At 44.1% G+C, this 18,923-nt stretch overlaps 1 protein-coding gene across 1 annotated transcript in view; it reads right to left on the bottom strand.

Annotated features, from left to right (window-relative positions):
• The window catches only part of MCM8 (minichromosome maintenance 8 homologous recombination repair factor), a 31,404-nt gene that overhangs the window by 4,826 nt on the left and 7,655 nt on the right, over positions 1-18,923 (bottom strand). The window contains 12 exon segments of the mRNA XM_033142833.1: positions 1,298-1,517; positions 2,692-2,887; positions 6,378-6,413; positions 6,416-6,518; positions 9,540-9,598; positions 9,601-9,645; positions 9,648-9,693; positions 10,976-11,006; positions 14,218-14,416; positions 15,716-15,867; positions 17,383-17,468; positions 18,471-18,669. Of these exon segments, the coding sequence (XP_032998724.1) occupies positions 1,298-1,517; positions 2,692-2,887; positions 6,378-6,413; positions 6,416-6,518; positions 9,540-9,598; positions 9,601-9,645; positions 9,648-9,693; positions 10,976-11,006; positions 14,218-14,416; positions 15,716-15,867; positions 17,383-17,468; positions 18,471-18,669 (1,372 nt within the window).

The raw sequence follows: 18,923 nt of genomic DNA, 5'->3' as shown, positions 1-18,923 counted from the left end.
TTTTTTCGGCGGGGGGTGGTGACCAGCGAGGAGGAGTGACAAGCGTGACCCCCACCTCGCTGGTCGGGCCCCCCCCGCCGAAAAACAGCGGCGAAAAAGGGAAAAAAGAAGCAGAGCAGCGCTTAAACGCGCCTGCTCTGCTTCCTTTCCAGGCTTTCCCCGCCCCCCCCCCCGCGGTTTTTTTCGGCGGGGGTGGCGACCAGCGAGGAGGGGGTGACAAGCGTGACACCCCCCCCTCGCTGGTCGACCCCCCCCGCCGAAAAAAAGCGGCGAAGCACCCCATCCTGTGTGCTGCTGCTCCCGGGGTGACGGAGGGCAGCGGCGCTGGGAGTGGTGGAAGGGGCCGCCGCTTGTCACCCACACCCGCCGCTGCTCACCCTGTCACTGGGGGCGTCCCGCCCCCACCGCCCCTCCCCAGCGACGCCCCTGACCACGCCGTTCTTCCCAACTTCTGCCTTCTGAACTATGTCCCTCTGCAAACCACTGTTCCAAATCTATACTAAACCACTGTTCCTGATCAGGATCAGGGGGAGGGGGGGGGGGCTCCATTTCTCCTCAGTGTAGCCCTCCTCAGCACGATCCCTCACAAAGAGTCTCTCAAAAAAGGGGCTTACAAAAATCCTCACAATAAAAATTATATCTAAATCTGGTATTGATAACAGGAATATCCCTGTAGTGCCCAGTTTCAGGAAGCATTTCCTGCCCTCAAACTTCGCCTTTCTTTTTATTACAACAAAATTCAGACTTGGATGTGAAAACCCCATTCAGATACAGTAGCACCTTAGATACTTAACAAAAACAGGAGAAAAATTGAACAAGCGAGTTCCTAGAATTCATTTCATGGCAGCCTCTGATCATTGCCTAGAGAGATAGGATAGTATAGGGCAGGGTTGGCAAACCTATCCGGCCTCAGGCCGGTTTCTCCAGTGGCAATCTCGCGGCAGGCCAGAGGGCGGGGGAGCGTGCACACATATGCATGCACACATACTATTTCCGGCGCACTTCCAGGTCGGCGGAGCACCAGAAATAGCTTGTGCACACGCACAAGCGTCATTACCGGCGCACTTCCGGTCAGCGGAATACCGCAAATAGCTTGTGCATGCGCATGGCCTCCTCCGACCCGGAAGTGCGCCAGAAATAATGCTTGCACATGCACACAAGCTATTTCCGGTGCTCTGCTGACTTGGAAGTGGGCAGCTGCGTTGCCAAGAACAGACGGCAGGGGCATATCCGGCCCGTGGACCTTAGTTTGGGGACCCCTGGTATAGGGCCAGGAAATCTGAACAGTATGCACTACCTTCAATCTTTCTGACAACGGCTTGTCTGAAACGGCTTCAAGGACCGATATGTTTGAATTCTGAGAGCTCGCACGAACCACTACTGCACTGCGGCATGCAGTTTGTTTTCCTGCTCGCATTGCCATCACGTGTTCGGAAAGCAGGTAGTCATGATCTTCATTCGGTATATCCAGCAGTATGAACACCAGGTCAAATCGCGACAATAAAGCGCTCCCCATTCTACACGGAAAGAAAAATCTGTGAGTACAGTGCGTGTGCTTAAACCCACACACATACCCCTGGGTATATTCTTTATAGCATACTTGAAAGCACAGTTAGTGTGAAGAATTCAAAATAATTTGAGGTCTCTTGAGCAGAAAAAAATTCTATATACAAGTTTACATCAATTTGAACATGCCGTACTTTTCCGCGTATAAGACTAGGTGTTTTTACTGAAAAATTATGTTTAAAATAGAGGGTAGTCTTATACATTGGTAGTGCCTAGGGAGGACGTGAGATCGGTTGATGCCATGAGCTGGAGATGGTATGTGTGTTATTGGTGTCTGCAGCAAGGGTGGTGTTGATTGGGTGTTGCTGAGGCAAATGGGCGGGAAATACAGTGGTGCCTCGCAAGACGGAATTAATTCGTTCCGCGAGTCGCTTTGTCTTGCAAGAATGTCGTCTTGCGAAGCGCGGTTTGTATTGAAACGGCTGTGCAAAAAAAACATCGCAAAACGTTTTCGTCTTGCGAAAAACGGCCATAGAAAAAGTCGTCTTGCATGTCACCACTGCGATCGCAAAACCCTTTCGTCTAGTGGGTTTTTCATTTCGCGAGGCATTCGGCTTGCGAGGTGCCACTGTAGTCTGTTTCTGCCGGCAAGGAGACAGACGTTAGGAGGCTGTTGCGATGCACGCGAGTGTTAGCATTGGCCAGGCCGGTGAGTGATTTTCAATCATGACAATACAAACACAACATGTAGGCAAATAGTTAACAGAAAATATATAATAGAATAATGAATCTCATTATTCTATTATATATTTCTACCAACTATTAGCCTACGTGTTGTGTTTGTATTGTTGTGGGGTGAGTGGTTTTTGGCAAACCCTGCCCCACCCCCACCCCCAAAAAGCTCAACAACTCTGGGCAATCTTCCCCCATTTTCTTAATTTTTAGTACACAGAAAAGTACAGTAATTTGGTTGCTCTTTGTTCAGAATTTTACAACATTCAGCAAAAAAGGGGTGGGTAGGTGGGGAGAATATTTACATTGAACTTTTAAAGGGAGAAATAAGTAATTCCCTCCAGAAAGGTCACCTTTCTGACAAATCAGTGATGCAGACTTAAAAGTCACTTTTAAAATAAAAAAATATCCCCCCTTCATTCTTTCTGATGCATGCATTTTAGAAGTACTTACTTTAAATTCTCAGATACCGTTTTGGCCTTGTTGTAGTGCCCCCCGACTGGATTTGCAGCCGCTATTATTGACGTCCTCGCTGGCAAACTGCAAACAATACCAGCCTTGGCGAGGCTGATGCTTTGCTGTTCCATAGCTTCTAGCAAGGCTTGGTGCTGGTTACCCATCTTATCAAACTCATCTATTCCACAAATACCTGAAAAACAAATCGACGAAAAGAGAGGTGCTATTCCCGTACTCTCATAAACTTGGTAAGTGAAAGGCGGCAGAGAGTGAAGATGGTGCGCCAAAAAACTTGTTTGAACCAGCACTTTCAACAACTGGAGCTATGCAATCTTATTTTTGAATGTGTGTGTTTAAAAAAAAAAAAGCATGGCAATAGGTTCTGGCAAACTTTAGCATTTGGCTTTGTCAAGGTCCGCATGCACACATACAGTTGCTCATGCTAAGCCACCCATCAGATTATCAGTGCCAGAAGTAAAGCCAGTAGTGAACATCTACTTGAAAAGAAGGGGACTTGATGCAGACTAGAGTGAATTATGGTGCTGGAAGAGACTCTTGAGAGTCCCATGGACTGCAAAAAGATCAAACTTATCCATCCCTAAAGAAATCAGCCCTGAGTGCTCACTGGAAGGGCAGATCCTGAAGCTGAGGCTCCAGTACTTTGGCCACCTCATGAGAAGAGAAGACTCCCTGGAAAAGACCCTGATGTTGGGAAAGATGGAGGGCACAAGGAGAAGGGGACGACAGAGGATGAGATGGTTGGGCAGTGTTCTCGAAGCGACAAGCAATGTTCTCGAAGCGGGAGGCAGTGAAAGATAGGTGTGCCTGGCGTGCTCTGGTCCATGGGTCACGAAGAGTCAGACACGACTGAACAACAACAGAGTGGTCCCATGCAGAAGAGGAAAGGTTCCTGCCTGCGTGACAAGCTATGCCTGATGAAACTCCCTCATTTTCAAAACTATAGAAAGTGGAGAAGACCTGGAGATGCAAAGAGGTAGAGGGAACGTTCTTTCATATATGGTGGACTTGTAAAAGGGTAAAGAAGTATTGGGAAATGATCCATAATGAATGGAGAAAAAAATGTTTAAATGTACTTTCCCCAAAAAAACCCAGAGTCCTTTCTGTTGGGGATAATTAGGACTGAAATTCCCAAGTGTCAAAAAAGGTTATGTATGCCACTACTGTGGCCCATGTTTTGTTAGCCCCAAAATGGAACACAAGCGAGGTCACAAACAAAGAAGAATGGCAACTAAAGTTGACAGAACATGCACAACTTGCAGACATACCATATAGAATAAGAGAACAAGAAGAACATATATTTAAAACAGATTGGAAAACGTTTATTGAATATATGGGAGATAATTGTATATAGCTGGACACTTCCGGCGGCGACGCCATTGATGGTGGTCGTGGCTGCTTCGCTTGCGAAGCAGCCAGTACGTCCCGGGGGTTAGGAGCCCTGTACCCGCATATCGGGGCTCTGGTTGGGGTGTGGGAAGAGCGTCCCACACCCTGGGCTCCCCGGCTGTGCCCATTGTGGCTCCGAACCCTTCCCCCGCTTCCCCTGTAAAGGGGAGGTGGGGGTGAAGGGACGACGGAGCTGGGCTATAGGGGACATGCCCCAACCGGGATGTAAATGCGGCGACAAAGCCTTTGATGAGCGTCTAAGTTCTACCTGTCTTTGATGAGCTGATAAGAACCCAGTGACTGTGAGTAATTGAATGGCTCTTTGTTTTCTTGGAATGACCTGGGGCAAAGGAGAAAGGCAGCCCGCCTCTTTCCCTTCGGAGAGGAAAGAAATTAACTCTTTAAGTGACTGCTGCTACTACAATCATAGAAGGCACTGGGAATTTTAAAACTGAGACTGCAGAGATTCCCCTTAGGGGGTTAATTGGTGATAAATATCTCCTTTTGAAGTTTTGGGCTTTGTGCCTCGGCTTCGGAAAAAATGGCGACCGGGACTGACGCAGGAAAAAATTGAAACAAAGGGAGGAAGAGACAGGAATTGAAACGTGATACCCACTCTCCCTCTGAGAATGCTGAACTTTGTGATTGCATTATCGCTGAACTCTGATTTACAAGATGAAGGAAAACTTGCTCTCTTGGGGCTGGAACTGATAAATCGTAAACTACAAGCTTTGTGGAATTATAAGTGAAAGAATTTATTTTCCACAGAGGAGGCTTGGAAAGGATTTGACGGAATGGAATCATGTCTGTGCAAAGGGCTGGAAGGGGTGATTGGAAAATTTACTGAAGAGCTTGTGCAACTCCGGAAACAGGAACCGATTTCTGGGGGTGGCAGCCCCAGGTCGAGGAAATTTATAATATCCAGACGTCAAGGTGGCAGCTTGATGTTGAGGGACATTGAATTAAGATTTTTACAAGAACAAGAATGGCAAGGAACGGAGAAGCACAGAAGGAGAAGGTTGAACACCCTGGAGCCCGATGCAATGCCTGTTGCGAGTGCAGCCTGGATCTGTGGACGTTTGGAGGAAGATCTTTGGAGAGTCAGTTCCAGTGCAGGACAGAAAAAGATAATGGACAGAAGGGTGGGTTGAAGTATTAAATTTATAACTTAAATGGTCTGTCATGGTATCCGAAATCGGCGCGCGAAGTAAAAGTTTATTTTTAAGTAAGAAAGGAGATATTGAACTTTAAGTTAAAAGCACATGTTAATGGATAGAAGAATAAGTTTAGTTATAAGAATATTTGATTATGACTGAAGTTAAAATGGTAAATTAAGATATTTGTGTTATTTTTGAGCAAAACTAATCTTTTTTTAAAGTGAAGTTGTTAAGGAATCAAGTATATTGTTTTAAAACCGAAGGTGAAAAGGCGGGGGAAGTCAAACGTCAAGATTCGAAAGTAGAAATTTTTTTTTTGTAAGGAATATTGTTAAGAAGAAAAATCCTGACATTATGTGTATTTGTTTTTGTTTTTATATTTGTTGGTGTGGGGTCGGGTTTGTGTTTCTGTTTTTTTTTTTTTGTATGGAAAAGTTAATAAATTCTGGTAAAAAAAAAAATTGTATATAGCTGGAAACGCTGGCAGCATTAATAATAATAATAATAATAATACTTTTATTGTCAATGTACAACCTACCAGTATGTACAATGAAATGAAATTATTAACATTAAGATAAATTCAACAGTGTAAATATGTTTTGATGGATGTAATAATGGAATACTTAATGGTATTGTTTTTGTAAAATATGCAGGGATTTATGGTATGTAAAATGAACCATGGAAAGAGAATAATATCATTGATATCTTAAGGATGTAAAATGAGTACCGTATTTAAATTGTAAAACAGAAAATTTAATAAAATGTATGTGTGTGTGTGTCCTCATTTGCAACTGGCCACCCTAATTCAGCCAACCACCATGGTACTGTAAGTATTCTGCACACCCTGTGAGCTGGATCATCTTCCAGTAGAGTATCAAATACCCAGACGGAAAAGGTGGGGAAAGCAAAAACTAACTTCCTACAAGATCACAAATGAGGAATGGACTGGCCTTCTGTGTTGTAGTACCAAAGTCAATGTCAAAAAGTGCTTTGAAGGCTACAGCCACAGTTTTTTAATATTTCTAGAACTAACAAGGTAATGTACCATATCAGCTACCAGCTGAAGGGATTATGCATTGGCTCAAAGTTTCCAGCTACAGAGGATGATTTCTATAGTACCTTGATCTCCAAGCACAAGGGCACCAGCTTCCAAAGAAAATCTCCAGAAGAACTGTCTCTGGACAGAGTTACAGTCAGACCAGCTGCAGTCGTCGCATTGCCACACACATACACACCACGAGGTGCAATATTGCATACAGCCTAAGAAACAAAGGGTAAAGGCTAGTTTTGCATACTATATACTATTTACTTATACTAAAAAGAACAACCTCCCCATTGAAGAATATACGTCTTTTCCCTGCATTCAGATTGATATAGCTAAAGTACCCTATTTTTTGCTCCATAAGACGCACTTTTTTCCTCCTAAAAAGTAAGGGGAAAGGTCTGTGCGTCTTGTGGAGCGAATGCATGGTCCCTGGAGCCAAATTGCCCAGGGGGGAAAGGCAGATCCTGCTTTTTCTGTTTTAGCAAGAGCTAAAGGCTAACAAGAGGGAAAGAAAGAGTGTGTTGAAAGGAACCCGCTCAACAGCTGATTGCAAGAGATCGGGGAGGGAGATAAGGGAGCTAGCAGTAGTTCCTTTGCAAGGGCTGAGGATCCTGGGAAATTGAGTTTTTCAGCCATTTGGGGCTTTCTGTTACTTTTCCTCTCGCTTTCTGTTACTTGCTGGTGCTTACTGGTTTGCTTTCTTCTTGCTTCCTATTACCTACTGGTGCTTACTGGTTTGTACTGGTGCACTTTCCTCTTGCTGGTGCTTACTGGTCTGTACTGGTTTGTACTGGTGCTTACTGGTTTGTACTGGTTGGCTTTCCTCTGCTTCCTATTACTTGCTGGCGTACTGGTTTCTACTGGTGCTTACTGGTGCGTACTGGTTCTACTGGTCTGGTACTGGTGCTTACTGGTTTATAGTGGTTGGCTTTCCTCTTGCTTCCTATTACTCTGGTGCATACTGGTTAGTACTGCTGCTTACTGGTTTGTACTGGTGCTTACTGGTTTGTACTGGTTTGTTTTCCTCTTGCTTCCTATTACTTGCTGGTGTGTGCTGGTTTGTACTGGTGCTTACTGGTCTGTACTGGGTTTGTACTGGTGCTTACTGGTTTGTACTGGCTGCTTTCCTCTTGCTTCCTATTACTTGCTGATGCGTACTGGTTTGTACTGGTGCTTACTGGTCTGTACTGGTTTGTACTATGGAGTGAAAAATACGTTAAGTTTGAGTAAGTTAGTAAGTTTGAGTATGTTAGTAAGTTTGCGAAGTTAGTATGTTTCCGTAAGTTAGTAAGTTTGCGTAAGTTAGTAACTTTGAGTAAGTTTTTAAGTTTGAGTAAGTTTGCGTAAGTATAAGTTTGCGTAAGTTATTAAGTTTGCGTAAGTTAGTATGTTTGTGTAAGTTAGTAAGTTTGAGTAAGTTAGTTTGAGTAAGTTAGTAAGTTTATGTAAGATAGTAAGTTTGAGTAAGTTTGCGTAAGTTAGTATGTTTGCGTAAGTTAGTAGTTTGCATAAGTTAGTAAGTTTGCGTAAGTTAGTAAGTTTTAGTATGCTTGCGTAAGTTAGTATGTTTGCGTAAGTTAGTAAGTTTGAGTAAGTTAGTAAGTTTGAGTAAGTTAGTAAGTTTTAGTATGTTTGCGTAAGTTAGTAAGTTTGCGTAAGTTAGTAAGCTTACTGCTTTGTACTAGTTCGCTTTCCTCTTGCTTCCTATTACTTGCTGGTGCGTACTGGTTTCTACTGGTGCTTACTAGTCTGTACTGGTGCTTACTGGTGCTTACTGGTTTGTAGTGGTTGGCTTTCCTCTTGCTTCCGTTACTTGCTGGTGCGTACTGGTTTGTACTGGTGGTTACTGGTCTGTACTGGTTTGTACTGGTGCTTACTGGTCTGTACTGGTGCTTACTGGTTTGTACTGGTTGGCTTTCCTCTTGCTTCCTATTACTTGCTGGTGTGTACTGGTTTTACTGTGCTTACTGGTGTGCACTGGTTTGTACTGGTGCTTACTGGTTTGTACTGGTTGGCTTTCCTCTTGCTTCCTATTACTTGCTGGGGCGTACTGGTTTGTACTGGTGCTTACTGGTCTGTACTGGTTTGTACTATGGAGCGAAAAATACATTAAGTTTGAGTAAGTTAGTAAGTTTGAGTAAGTTAGTAAGTTTGAGTAAGTTTGCGTAAGTTAGTAAGTTTGCATATGTTAGTAAGTTTGCGTAAGTTAGTATGTTTGCGTAAGTTAGTAAGTTTGCGTAAGTTAGTAAGTTTGAGTAAGTTTGCGTAAGTTAGTAAGTTTGCGTAGTTAGTAAGTTTGCGTAAGTTAGTAATTTGCGTAAGTTATATGTTTGCGTAAGTATGTTTGCGTATGTTAGTAAGTTTGCGTAAGTTAGTATGTTAGCGTAAGTTAGTAACGTTGAGTAAGTTAGTAACTTTGCGTAAGTTAGTAAGTTTGAGTAAGTTTGTGTAAGTTAGTAAGTTTGAGTAAGTTTGCGTAAGTTAGTAAGTTTGCGTAAGTTAGTATGTTTGCGTAAGTTAGTATGTTTGCATAAGTTAGTAAGTTTGAGTAAGTTTGCGTAAGTTAGTAAGTTTGCGTAAGTTAGTATGTTGCGTAAGTTAGTATGTTTGCGTAAGTTAGTAAGTTTTAGTAAGTTTGTGTAAGTTAGTAAGTTTGCGTAAGTTTGAGTAAGTTAGTAAGCTTACTGCTTTGTACTAGCTCGCTTTCCTCTTGCTTCCTATTACTTGCTGGTGCGTACTGGTTTGTACTGGTGCTTACTGGTTTGTACTGGTTTGTACAGGTGCTTACTGGTTTGTACTGGTTTGCTTTCCTCTTGCTTCCTATACCTGCTGGTGCGTACTGGTTTCTACTGGTGCTTACTGGTCTGTACTGGTTTCTACTAGTGCTTACTGGTCTGTACTGGTCTGTACTGGTGCTTACTGGTTTGTAAGCAATGCTTTTCCCCCTTTGCAAAAGCTGCACAAATCTGAACTGATCCTCAAAAAAGCAGGGCTTTTCCCTTTGCAAAAAAACTGCAAACTTTGAGCTGATTAAAACAAAGAAAACATGGGTTTTAGAGGAAGAAAACCAGAAAAATATTTTTTCCCTTGTTTCCTCCTCTAAAACGAGGTGCACCCTATGGTCCGGAGCGTCCTATGGAGCGAAAATATGGTATGCTTTAAAAACCACTTTGGATGTCAGTAAGAAAAAACCACAACAAATAAGCGCTATTCATTAATAAATGAATAATATACACTTGAAAGAATATATACTTGCAACTCTGACTCTTCCCCAGTCCTGGATCTCCAACCACCGAAGATGAGGGTCTCCTCGAATAGGAATTCGATTTTTATCATCCATAACTTTTGACAGCCTCCAAACAATGCCAACACTAAGCCAGCTTTCACAATCTGTTAAATGGAAGCATGATACATAAGTATTGGAATGGATAGCTCAAGGCAGCGGCATATAGTCCACATGTGGTCTGTTCATACCTCTTAGGAGTGTGAGAATCCCAGCCTGAGGTGCAGGCAAAATGGCAAAATACTAAGTACACGTAGGTCCTGCTCCTGAAATGCTCATTATCCAAAATTTTATCTGAACACAAAGAATTATACCCAAACCTCGCTAAACAAATGGCTGATTCAGGTACCTGAACAGCCGAGTTTGTCCACTTCCTTACTTGTTTGAGTTTTGCTGGTTGGCAGCAGACATTTTGGGCAGAAAGAAGAAAAGAAAGAGTTTGGATTTGATATCCCGCTTTATCACTACCCGAAGGAATCTCAAAGCAGCTAACATTTTCCTTTCCCTTCCTACCCCACAACAAACACTCTGTGAGGTGAGTGGGGATGAGAGACTTCAAAGAACTAGCCCAAGGTCACCCAGCAGCTGCATGTGGAGGAGTGGAGACGCGAACCCGGTTCACCAGATTACGAGTCTACCGCTCTTAACCACCACACCACACTGGCTCTCCATGGAGGGAGGGAAGGAAATCAAACAAATCAGGGAGCAGGAGGGATCAGACAAATCAGTTCTTCCTTTGTCTTTTGCTGGTTGCTTAAGCAGTTCTGGGCAGAAACTATGGGGAAAGGAGGGAGACTAGACTAGAAACACTGACTAGAAATGTTCCCATTAGAAATAATGGAAATTGTCAGCTCATTATGTGAAAACCCGCCTAACAACCATTTCCTGGGAATAAATGGTGTTCAAAAAGCAGGAGCTGCGTGTATCAGAAACAATGCAATAAAAGATTGACAGTTTGATTGTTTTACACTCACAGGAAATCTATTTACAACATTAAACAAGAAGCTCCTATAAAATATTACAAACCTGTAGCATAACACTGAAAATTAAAACATACATTTTAAAATGTATGAAAATGCAGCCAATGTACAATTTGTCAGGGGGCTTCAAAACAGGCCTAGTCCATATGAATAAATATTTTTATTTATTTTTTAATGCTAACATAACTGACTGAACTCCTACAAGGGACAGGGAAACAAAAGAGCGAAGAACATCCCAATCTCATATTCCAAGTTACTCATCCTGAATTTCCAACCACTTGACAAAACTAGGTTACGGGGGGGGGGGGGGGGGGGGGGGGGGGGGGGGGGGGGGGGGGGGGGCGGGGGGACGTTTTTCCGGTGAGCATTTAGAACAGACATCAGAATTTTTCCATAGGGATGCACTTACCTCATGACCGTAGATAGTAGGACAAAGAGAACTAGAAGGAAGAGAAAAACCAAATTAACACATAATTTTAAGACAAGTACCCAGGGTATGCATGTTATGTACCCAGGGTAGTGCAAAACACTGTGTCAAGTGTTTTGCTAAAAGAATATAGATTTCGTAGCATAAACTGAATTCTACATAGATGGTGCTATTTAAGCAAATCTGCATGCACAGTTCATGGTTTATGCTGCTCCTAACAGTTATGGAGAGGGGCAAGGTGCTATGTAGGGACAGTTAAGTCCAGGCAACTATGGGGTTGCAGCGCTCATCTCGTTTTCAGGCTGAGGGAGCCGGCGTTTGTCCACAGACAGCTTTCCGGGTCACGTGCCCAGCAGGACTAACTGCTTCTGGAACAATGGAACACCAGAGCGCACAGAAACGCCGTTTACCTTCCTGCTGCAGTGGTACCTATTTATCTACTTCCACTGGTGTGCTTTCGAACTGCTAGGTTGGCAGAAGTTGGGACTGAGCAACAGGAGCTCACCCCTTTGCACGGACTTGAACTGCCGATCTCACAATCAGCAAGCACGAGAGGCTCGGGGGTTTAGACCACAGCGCCACCCGCATCCACTTTCTGTAAGTAGAGAGGCCCTGTAATAGATGGGTTGCCTACTTGCCAGCTCTTTGCCTTGCCTGCTGCTTCTCTGTCCGCATGCTGCTGCCCATTTCGGTGAGATGACCACTACACTCATACTTCTGCTGGCCACCTCACTAAGAGAAGAACATACAGGGTCCACCATCTGCTCCCAACTAAGCCCGCCTCACTGGGAAAGAGGTTGTGCTGACATGTACCTGCTTTTGGCAGCTTCCGTAAGAGAAATAAATATTCTGCCCACATGCTACTGCCTGCCTGAGTGGAAGAGGAATGAAGACGAATGGATGCCTCTCCCCACAGATGATGCTCCCTGCCTGAAGGACAGGGCTGCCCACTGTGGCCCATGCTAGCCATCTGAGGGAGAAAAACTGGCCACTGTGATCTCATGCTGATGCTGCCTATTTCACAGACTGGCCACTGTGTTCTCACACGGATGTGTCCAACCAGAAGGAGAGACACAGGCCATTGTGATGTCATGCTGATGCTGAAGGAGAGAGAAACAGGCCAATGTACCAGCCCACAACTGCTGTTCACCTGAATAACAAGCAGACACTGCCTGGCACGCCAGCACATTGCTCACCATGTTCATGAGAATTATGTCCTTTGCACCTTGGACCAAACTGGGGTTTCTTAACTTGCTTAAACTCTCCTGTTCCTGCATACTAGGTTTCCTTACCAGAGGTCTATAATAACAAGGTAATGAATTAGCCACATTTATTTGTACACAAAAGGTAGGTAAAGGTAAATGGTAAAGGACCCCTGTATGGTTAAGTCCAGTCAAAGGCAAACTATGGAATTGTGGCGCTCATCTCGCTTTCAGGCCAAGGGAGCCGGTGTTTGTGCACAGACAACTTTCTGGGCCACATGGCCAGCAGGACTAAACGGCTTCTAGCACAATGGAACACCATGACGGAATCCAGAGTGCACGGAAACACCGTTTACCTTCCCCCACAGCGGTACCTATTTATCTACTTGCACTGGCGTGCTTTCGAACTGCTAGGTTGGCAGGAGCTGGGACAGAGCAACGGGCGCTCACCCTGCCCGGGATTCAAACCGCCAACCACAGCACCATCCTAACCCAGCTTCTAATTAACAAGCATTGCCTACACATTTTCAAATTTCTCTGCATCTATAACAGCTGGTAACAAAAATGCTGAGATTTTTAAATCTCAATGATCACATCAGTTTCCTTACACGGAATTATGAAATGCACACTGCCCTGGTAACAGCTTGATAGCAATTACAGAAATAGAAAGGATACTTGGGTTTTCTTACCAAGTCTCACAACTATGCAAGCGTCGAAACCTAAGTTCTTAACAATACAATGGCATGATCCCGCCAAAGTTCAGCACTTTTAAGACCCATTGGGTGGAATTAACTAACTTTTACTCAGAGGAGACCTTTTGAAATTAGTGGACTTAACTTAGACATGTACATGTTCATTATTTTAAATGAGTCTACCCTGGGTAAACTCCTGCCAACCTAGCAGTTTGAAAGCACGTCAAAGTGCGAGTAGATAAATAGGTGCCGCTCCGGTGGGAAGGTAAACGCGTTTCCGTGCTGCTCTGATTTTGCCAGAAGCGGCTTAGTCATGCTGGCCACATGACCCAAAAAACTGTCTGCGGAAGCGGACAAATGCCAGCTCCCTCGGCCTGTAAAGCGAGATGAGTGCCGCAACCCCAGAGTCTTTCGCGACTGGACTTAATTGTCAGGGGTCCCTTTACCTTTACCCTGGGTAAAACTTCATTGACACCACCCATTGATTTCAATCACTATCTCTCTTCTGTTGAGATCGAGGTAAGTTAATATCAGAACTGTTTTAACATGGAAAGTGTATTTATGGACACTTACTGTATCAATGTGTACTAGTTACACAAACAGTACCTGCACTCACTGTCTCCCCTACCAAAGCATCAGATCGCTCAGAACAATGTCCTAGACTCCAAGGAGCATAGAATGAGCATTTAAGATTCCTCTTCTAATAGCCTCCCCCCCCAAGAAACATGTACAATCTGCTTCATGTCCTAAGAAGAAAAGAAGAAGAAGAGAAGAAGAAAGAAGAAGAAGAGAGAGTTTGGATTTGATATCCAGCTTTTCACTACCCAAAGGAGTCTCAAAGCGGCTAACATTCTCCTTTCCCTTCCTCCCCCACAACAAACACTCTGTGAGGTGAGTGGGGCTGAGAGACTTCAGAGAAGTGTGACTAGCCCAAGGTCACCCACAGCTGCATGTGGAGGAGCGGAGACACGAAACCCAGTTCACCAGATTACGAGTCTACCGCTCTAACCACTACACACGGCTCTCTTAACCACTACACCACACTGGCTCTCTTAACTTAGCAGTCAGCCATCTAGTTCCAGGTAAGTAGAATGGAGAACAGAACAAGTTGTTCCAGCGTGTGTTTCAAGGATTATTTTAAAAGGAGATTCTTCTGTAGAAAAGCAGATTCATGCAGACACTTCCTTCTTTCCTTACATTAAATGAATTAAGGGGTCTGGAAGTGAAAAACTGAAGAGGAGAGGGCGTCACGAGTGGATCGTCTGGGATTGTTGAAACAAGATAGTATGCGAAGTCTAAAATTCACAATGACGTGCAACAAGTGACATACTTGACAATGAGCTTAAACAGGTTCTCTTCTGCTTGTATTTCCCGGACAGCATAAAGATCTTTAAGTGAAAACTCCATGCAGGCTTGGTGGTTTATTCCATGTTCATAGTCCTTGAATTTCTGTCCTTTTGTGTTGCTGATAGAGTTTGCTTCGATGTATAACAGGAAGACACATTTATCATTTTTATTTCTAGATGCTCCTGTTAAAATATCACAGCAACAATCACATTATTCTCTCTATATGGGGATATTAGATAGATAGATAGATAGATAGATAGATAGATAGATGTATACACACACACACACACACACACACACACAGTTTCAAACACAGGGTGATAATTCCTGAATACAAGATATATACAAGAACTATAACACTTTCAATATACTGACCAAATTGGTTTGAAATCACACCACGATAACGATCTTGACCCAGCAATATGCAGCAATATATCGCTCCTCGCATGAGGGACAGGAGGGTAGCCGATTTCAAGGCACCGCTGATATCGCACAATGATCTCAGCGATAACGCTGCTGTTCTAAGCTGCCTTCCCTCACGCTGAGGGAGACAAGGGCAGCTGATTGCCCTCACTTCAAGGCACCGTGGAGCAACTTTTCTCAGACAGCAGGAAAGTAGTAGTAGCCACGGTGGATGTGGCTCTTCGCTGGCTGCCCCCCACAGACAGTGGTTTGAGGCACACCCCTATCCCCTCCCACTAAAATCGTGTAGTGGAGGTGACTCTGCTTCCTCTCCTCCTCTCACCCATCCGATCTCCGCAGCTGCTCCTTCCCTCATCCCCACGCCTGATCTCCAATTTCAGACATCGTGATATATCAGATTACAGTGGTACCTCAGTTTACGAACTTAATCCGTTCCGGAAGTCCGTTCTTCAACCAAAGCCGTTCTTAAACCAAGGCGCGCTTAAAAGGTGCGCTTAAATGAGGCCTCCCGCTGCCGGTGCCCTTCCATCGTTCAGATTCCATTTTAGACCGAGGTAAAGTTTGCAAACCAGGACACTACTCCGGTTTTGCAGAGTTTGTAAACCAAATCGTTTGTAAACAGGGCTGTTCTTAAACCGAGGTACCACTGCATTGCAATGTTTAGGTGCTGATATATCACGGTGAAAACCATATATCGCTCAGCCCTAGTCTGTTTTCTAGCATACCTAAAATCATTTGCTTACTAGGGGCTATCCCACAGTATGTTCAAAAAATTACTTTGCGGAGGTAACTACGGTAGAGCTATCAAAATTTTCAAAGATAGGGGGTCCGTGGCTTGGCTTTTGAAAAATAGGGGGTCCTCAGTAATTTGCTAATTGAGACCCACTGCACTACACTATTGCAGCTCTCCCTAAAATAATTTATTAGATTAGATTCACGCACGTAGATACCTTTGTCAGGTAGTTGGATTACTTTGGTCACTTCCTCTCACTCTGCCAAAAACAGAGAAAACTTGCACAAATGTCAACATTCAAAAGCTACGGCCAGTTAAAGTGTACCTTCCTCGGTGTTTGACACTTTGACAATGCCTGTGACGGTAATCACATCTCCCGGAACGCAGCTGTCTACAAGATCCTGTGCCAGTTCACATTCTATTGTTCGAGGAATTCTTCCCGCTTCTCGCTGATCATCGGACATGAGTTCTTGAATCCTAGAATTAAATGTTATAATACTTTTAGTATTCGTGATATTTGTCAGGGGCTGGACGGAAGACGAATGGTGGGGGCCGTCCCCCCTTCTCCTGAACCTTCCTGGGAACAGGAGGACAGTACAGATTTAGAACAGTGGTTTGCAGAATCAGAGGCTGCAGAGGGGAGAAGCTGGGGAATATTGGAAGAGGAATAGCAGGAAGATGAAGAAGCACTAGGAAGAGACAGCTGACAGAATCAGTTGCCTTGGAAAGCATTCCTGACCCCCCCCCCCCATAGCCAGGCGGGCATTATGGGTAGTAGAAGAGAGAGCTCAGAGACAGAAAGCTCTGATTAATCGGCGCAGAGATGATGTGGAAAAGAGATGATGCGGTGGGGGGACGGGACACTTTACTTGGAGCAACGCCATCATGGCATAAAGACTACATCCCTTTGTCTCCCTCTATGAATACTGAATAAATTCCATGGTAAGGACTCTTCGTGTTATCTGCTTTTTGGGCTGCTACAGGGGGAGGGATAGGATTTCCTGAACCTTGACAGATTACAGTAAAGATAGTCAAAATTTACACCCCCTGGTCTAAATCAAAGGAAATATGCTAAATAGTTATGGGGGATGTATAATAATAATAATAATTTATTATTTGTACCCCGCCCATCTGGCTGAGTCTCCCCAGTCACTCTGGGCGGCTCCCAGTCGAGTGTTAAAAACAATACAGCATTAAATATTAAAAACTTCCCTAAACAGGGCTGCCTACAGATGTCTTTTTAATAATAGGATAGCTGCTTATTTCCTTGACCTCTGCTGGAAGGGCGTTCCACAGGGCAGGTGCCACTACCGAGAAGGCCCTCTGCCTGGTTCCCTGTAACCTCACTTCTCTCAATGAGGGAACCGCCAGAAGGCTCTTGGCGCTGGACCTCAGTATCTGGGCAGAACGATGGGGCTGGAGATGCTCCTTCAGGTATACAGGACCGAGGCCGTTTAGGGCTTTAAAGGTCAGCACCAACACTTAGAATTGTGCTCGGAAATGTACTGGGAGCCAATGTAGATCTCTCAGGACCGGTGTTTGTGGTCCCGGCAGCCACTCCCGATCACCAGTCTAGCAGCCGCATTCTGGATTAATTGCAGTTTCCGGGTCACCTTCAAAGGTAGCCCCACATAGAGCGCATTGCAGTAGTCCAAGTAAGTATCAGTAAGGAAGGACAAACTAGGCTATTCACAATAGTCATCACTAACATCCCAATTTGCAATGGTAGGGTATTAACCATGCCCATTTAAGGGTCTGTGAATCCTGGGAATCCCCAGCCTCACTCAAACACTTTTCAGTCTCAGTCCCCACCACCAGCAGGACATCTATACCCTAGAAGCCTTCCACAGAATACATCCAAACCTTTAATTGCAATCTGTATCATACATACTTACAAACACACGCACAAAAATCTATTTCAGTTGATACATTCAAAATATCATAGATTCAAAACAAAACAAAAAACACAGAGCAAAACCGAAATATACTTACTTAATAGACTGCCAGTCCACAGTAACTGTATAAGGAGAACTTCTGTCAGCAGTGAATGATCGTCCATGACATTCGGGCAAAGGACACTAAAAAATGCATGTTCAAATTTAGCACAAAAAAGTTTATTTTAAAGTACAGTACTGAAACAAAAAATCTTGTGGCACTTTAAAGACTAACAAATTTATTATAGGGACACGAGTGGTTGTTGTTGTTCAGTCGTTCAGTCGTGTCCGACTCTTCGTGACCCCATGGACCAGAGCACGCCAGGCACGCCTATCCTTCGACACGAGTGGTGCTGTGGGTTAAACCACAGAGCCTAGGGCTTGCCGATCAGAAGGTCGGCGGTTCGAATCCCCGTGATGGGGTGAGTTCAGTCCCTGCTCCTGCCAACCTAGCAGTTCGAAAGCATGTCAAAGTGCAAGTAGATAAATAGGTACCGCTCCAGCGGGAAGGTAAACGGCGTTTCCGTGCGCTGCTCTGGTTCGCCAGAAGCGGCTTAGTCATGCTGGCCACGTGACCCGGAAGCTGTACGCCGGCTCCCTCAGCCAGTAAAGCAAGATGAGCGCCACAACCCCAGAGTCATCTGCAACTGGACCTAACGGTCAGGGGTCCCTTTACCTTTACCTTTACAAGCTTTGGTGGGCCATAGTCCCCTTCATCAGTTGCACTTCATCTGCTCTACAAAAACTTATGCCACAATATTTTTATTAACCTTAAAAGTGGCACAAGATTCATTTTTGCTGCAACAAACTTAACATGGCTGCCACCCTGGAAACTGTAATACTTGACGTTATCCCATTTGTTTTGGAGGAGCAGAAAGCTCATCCACACTAATTCTCAGAGGCTTCAGTTTGTACAAATCCTTCTTTGGAAAACAATGCTCTGAAGATAAAGAATGCTTTAGCTTAATTTAGCCATGTATATAAACTGGCAGTAAACCAGAAGACGTGACAGGTTCATTTTCAGCAATTCAGCCTAGTCTTTTCCCCGTGTTAACCGATTTCCCTTTATTGCCTGATGTTTTAAAGTCCCAGCAGTCTAATAATAAACGGTGACTAAAAAAAAAATGGTTTTAAAGTGTTCATTACCTTTGAAGGAAGAGTATATTTGCCATCAGGTAAAGGGAAACTCTGAGTATTTCCACAGGCACTGCATATAAATGCCATCTTGGTGCAGATAGGCCTAATGTTACTGACACGCACCACAGTCCCACGCAAAGCAACAAATTTCCCATAGCAATTAGCTCGAATATTCCTAAGCTGAGTAAGTGGGTCATAGTTGTACACCCTAAAATAAAACAATATGGAAAATTAGATGACTGTCAGAGAAAGTTAATCTACTTATCAAACCTTTATTAGGCATTTACATATAAAATTGCAAGATCAAGAATCACGGACAAAAACTTTAAAATATATAGACAAAGAAACAACATTTAAACTCATAGGCTGATGTATGGTGTGTGTTAGTAAAATCTAAAATTTCCTCCTGTTAAAGTGCTCCTTGAAGCACTGCTGCCAAAAATTCAGCTACCCCCGCAGTCA

This window comes from Lacerta agilis, chromosome 3 (genome assembly GCF_009819535.1).
Source record: "Lacerta agilis isolate rLacAgi1 chromosome 3, rLacAgi1.pri, whole genome shotgun sequence".
Classification (NCBI taxonomy): Eukaryota; Metazoa; Chordata; class Lepidosauria; order Squamata; family Lacertidae; genus Lacerta; species Lacerta agilis.
The sequence above is the reverse complement of the archived record's forward strand: the minus strand, read 5'-3'. Positions and strand labels throughout refer to the sequence as shown.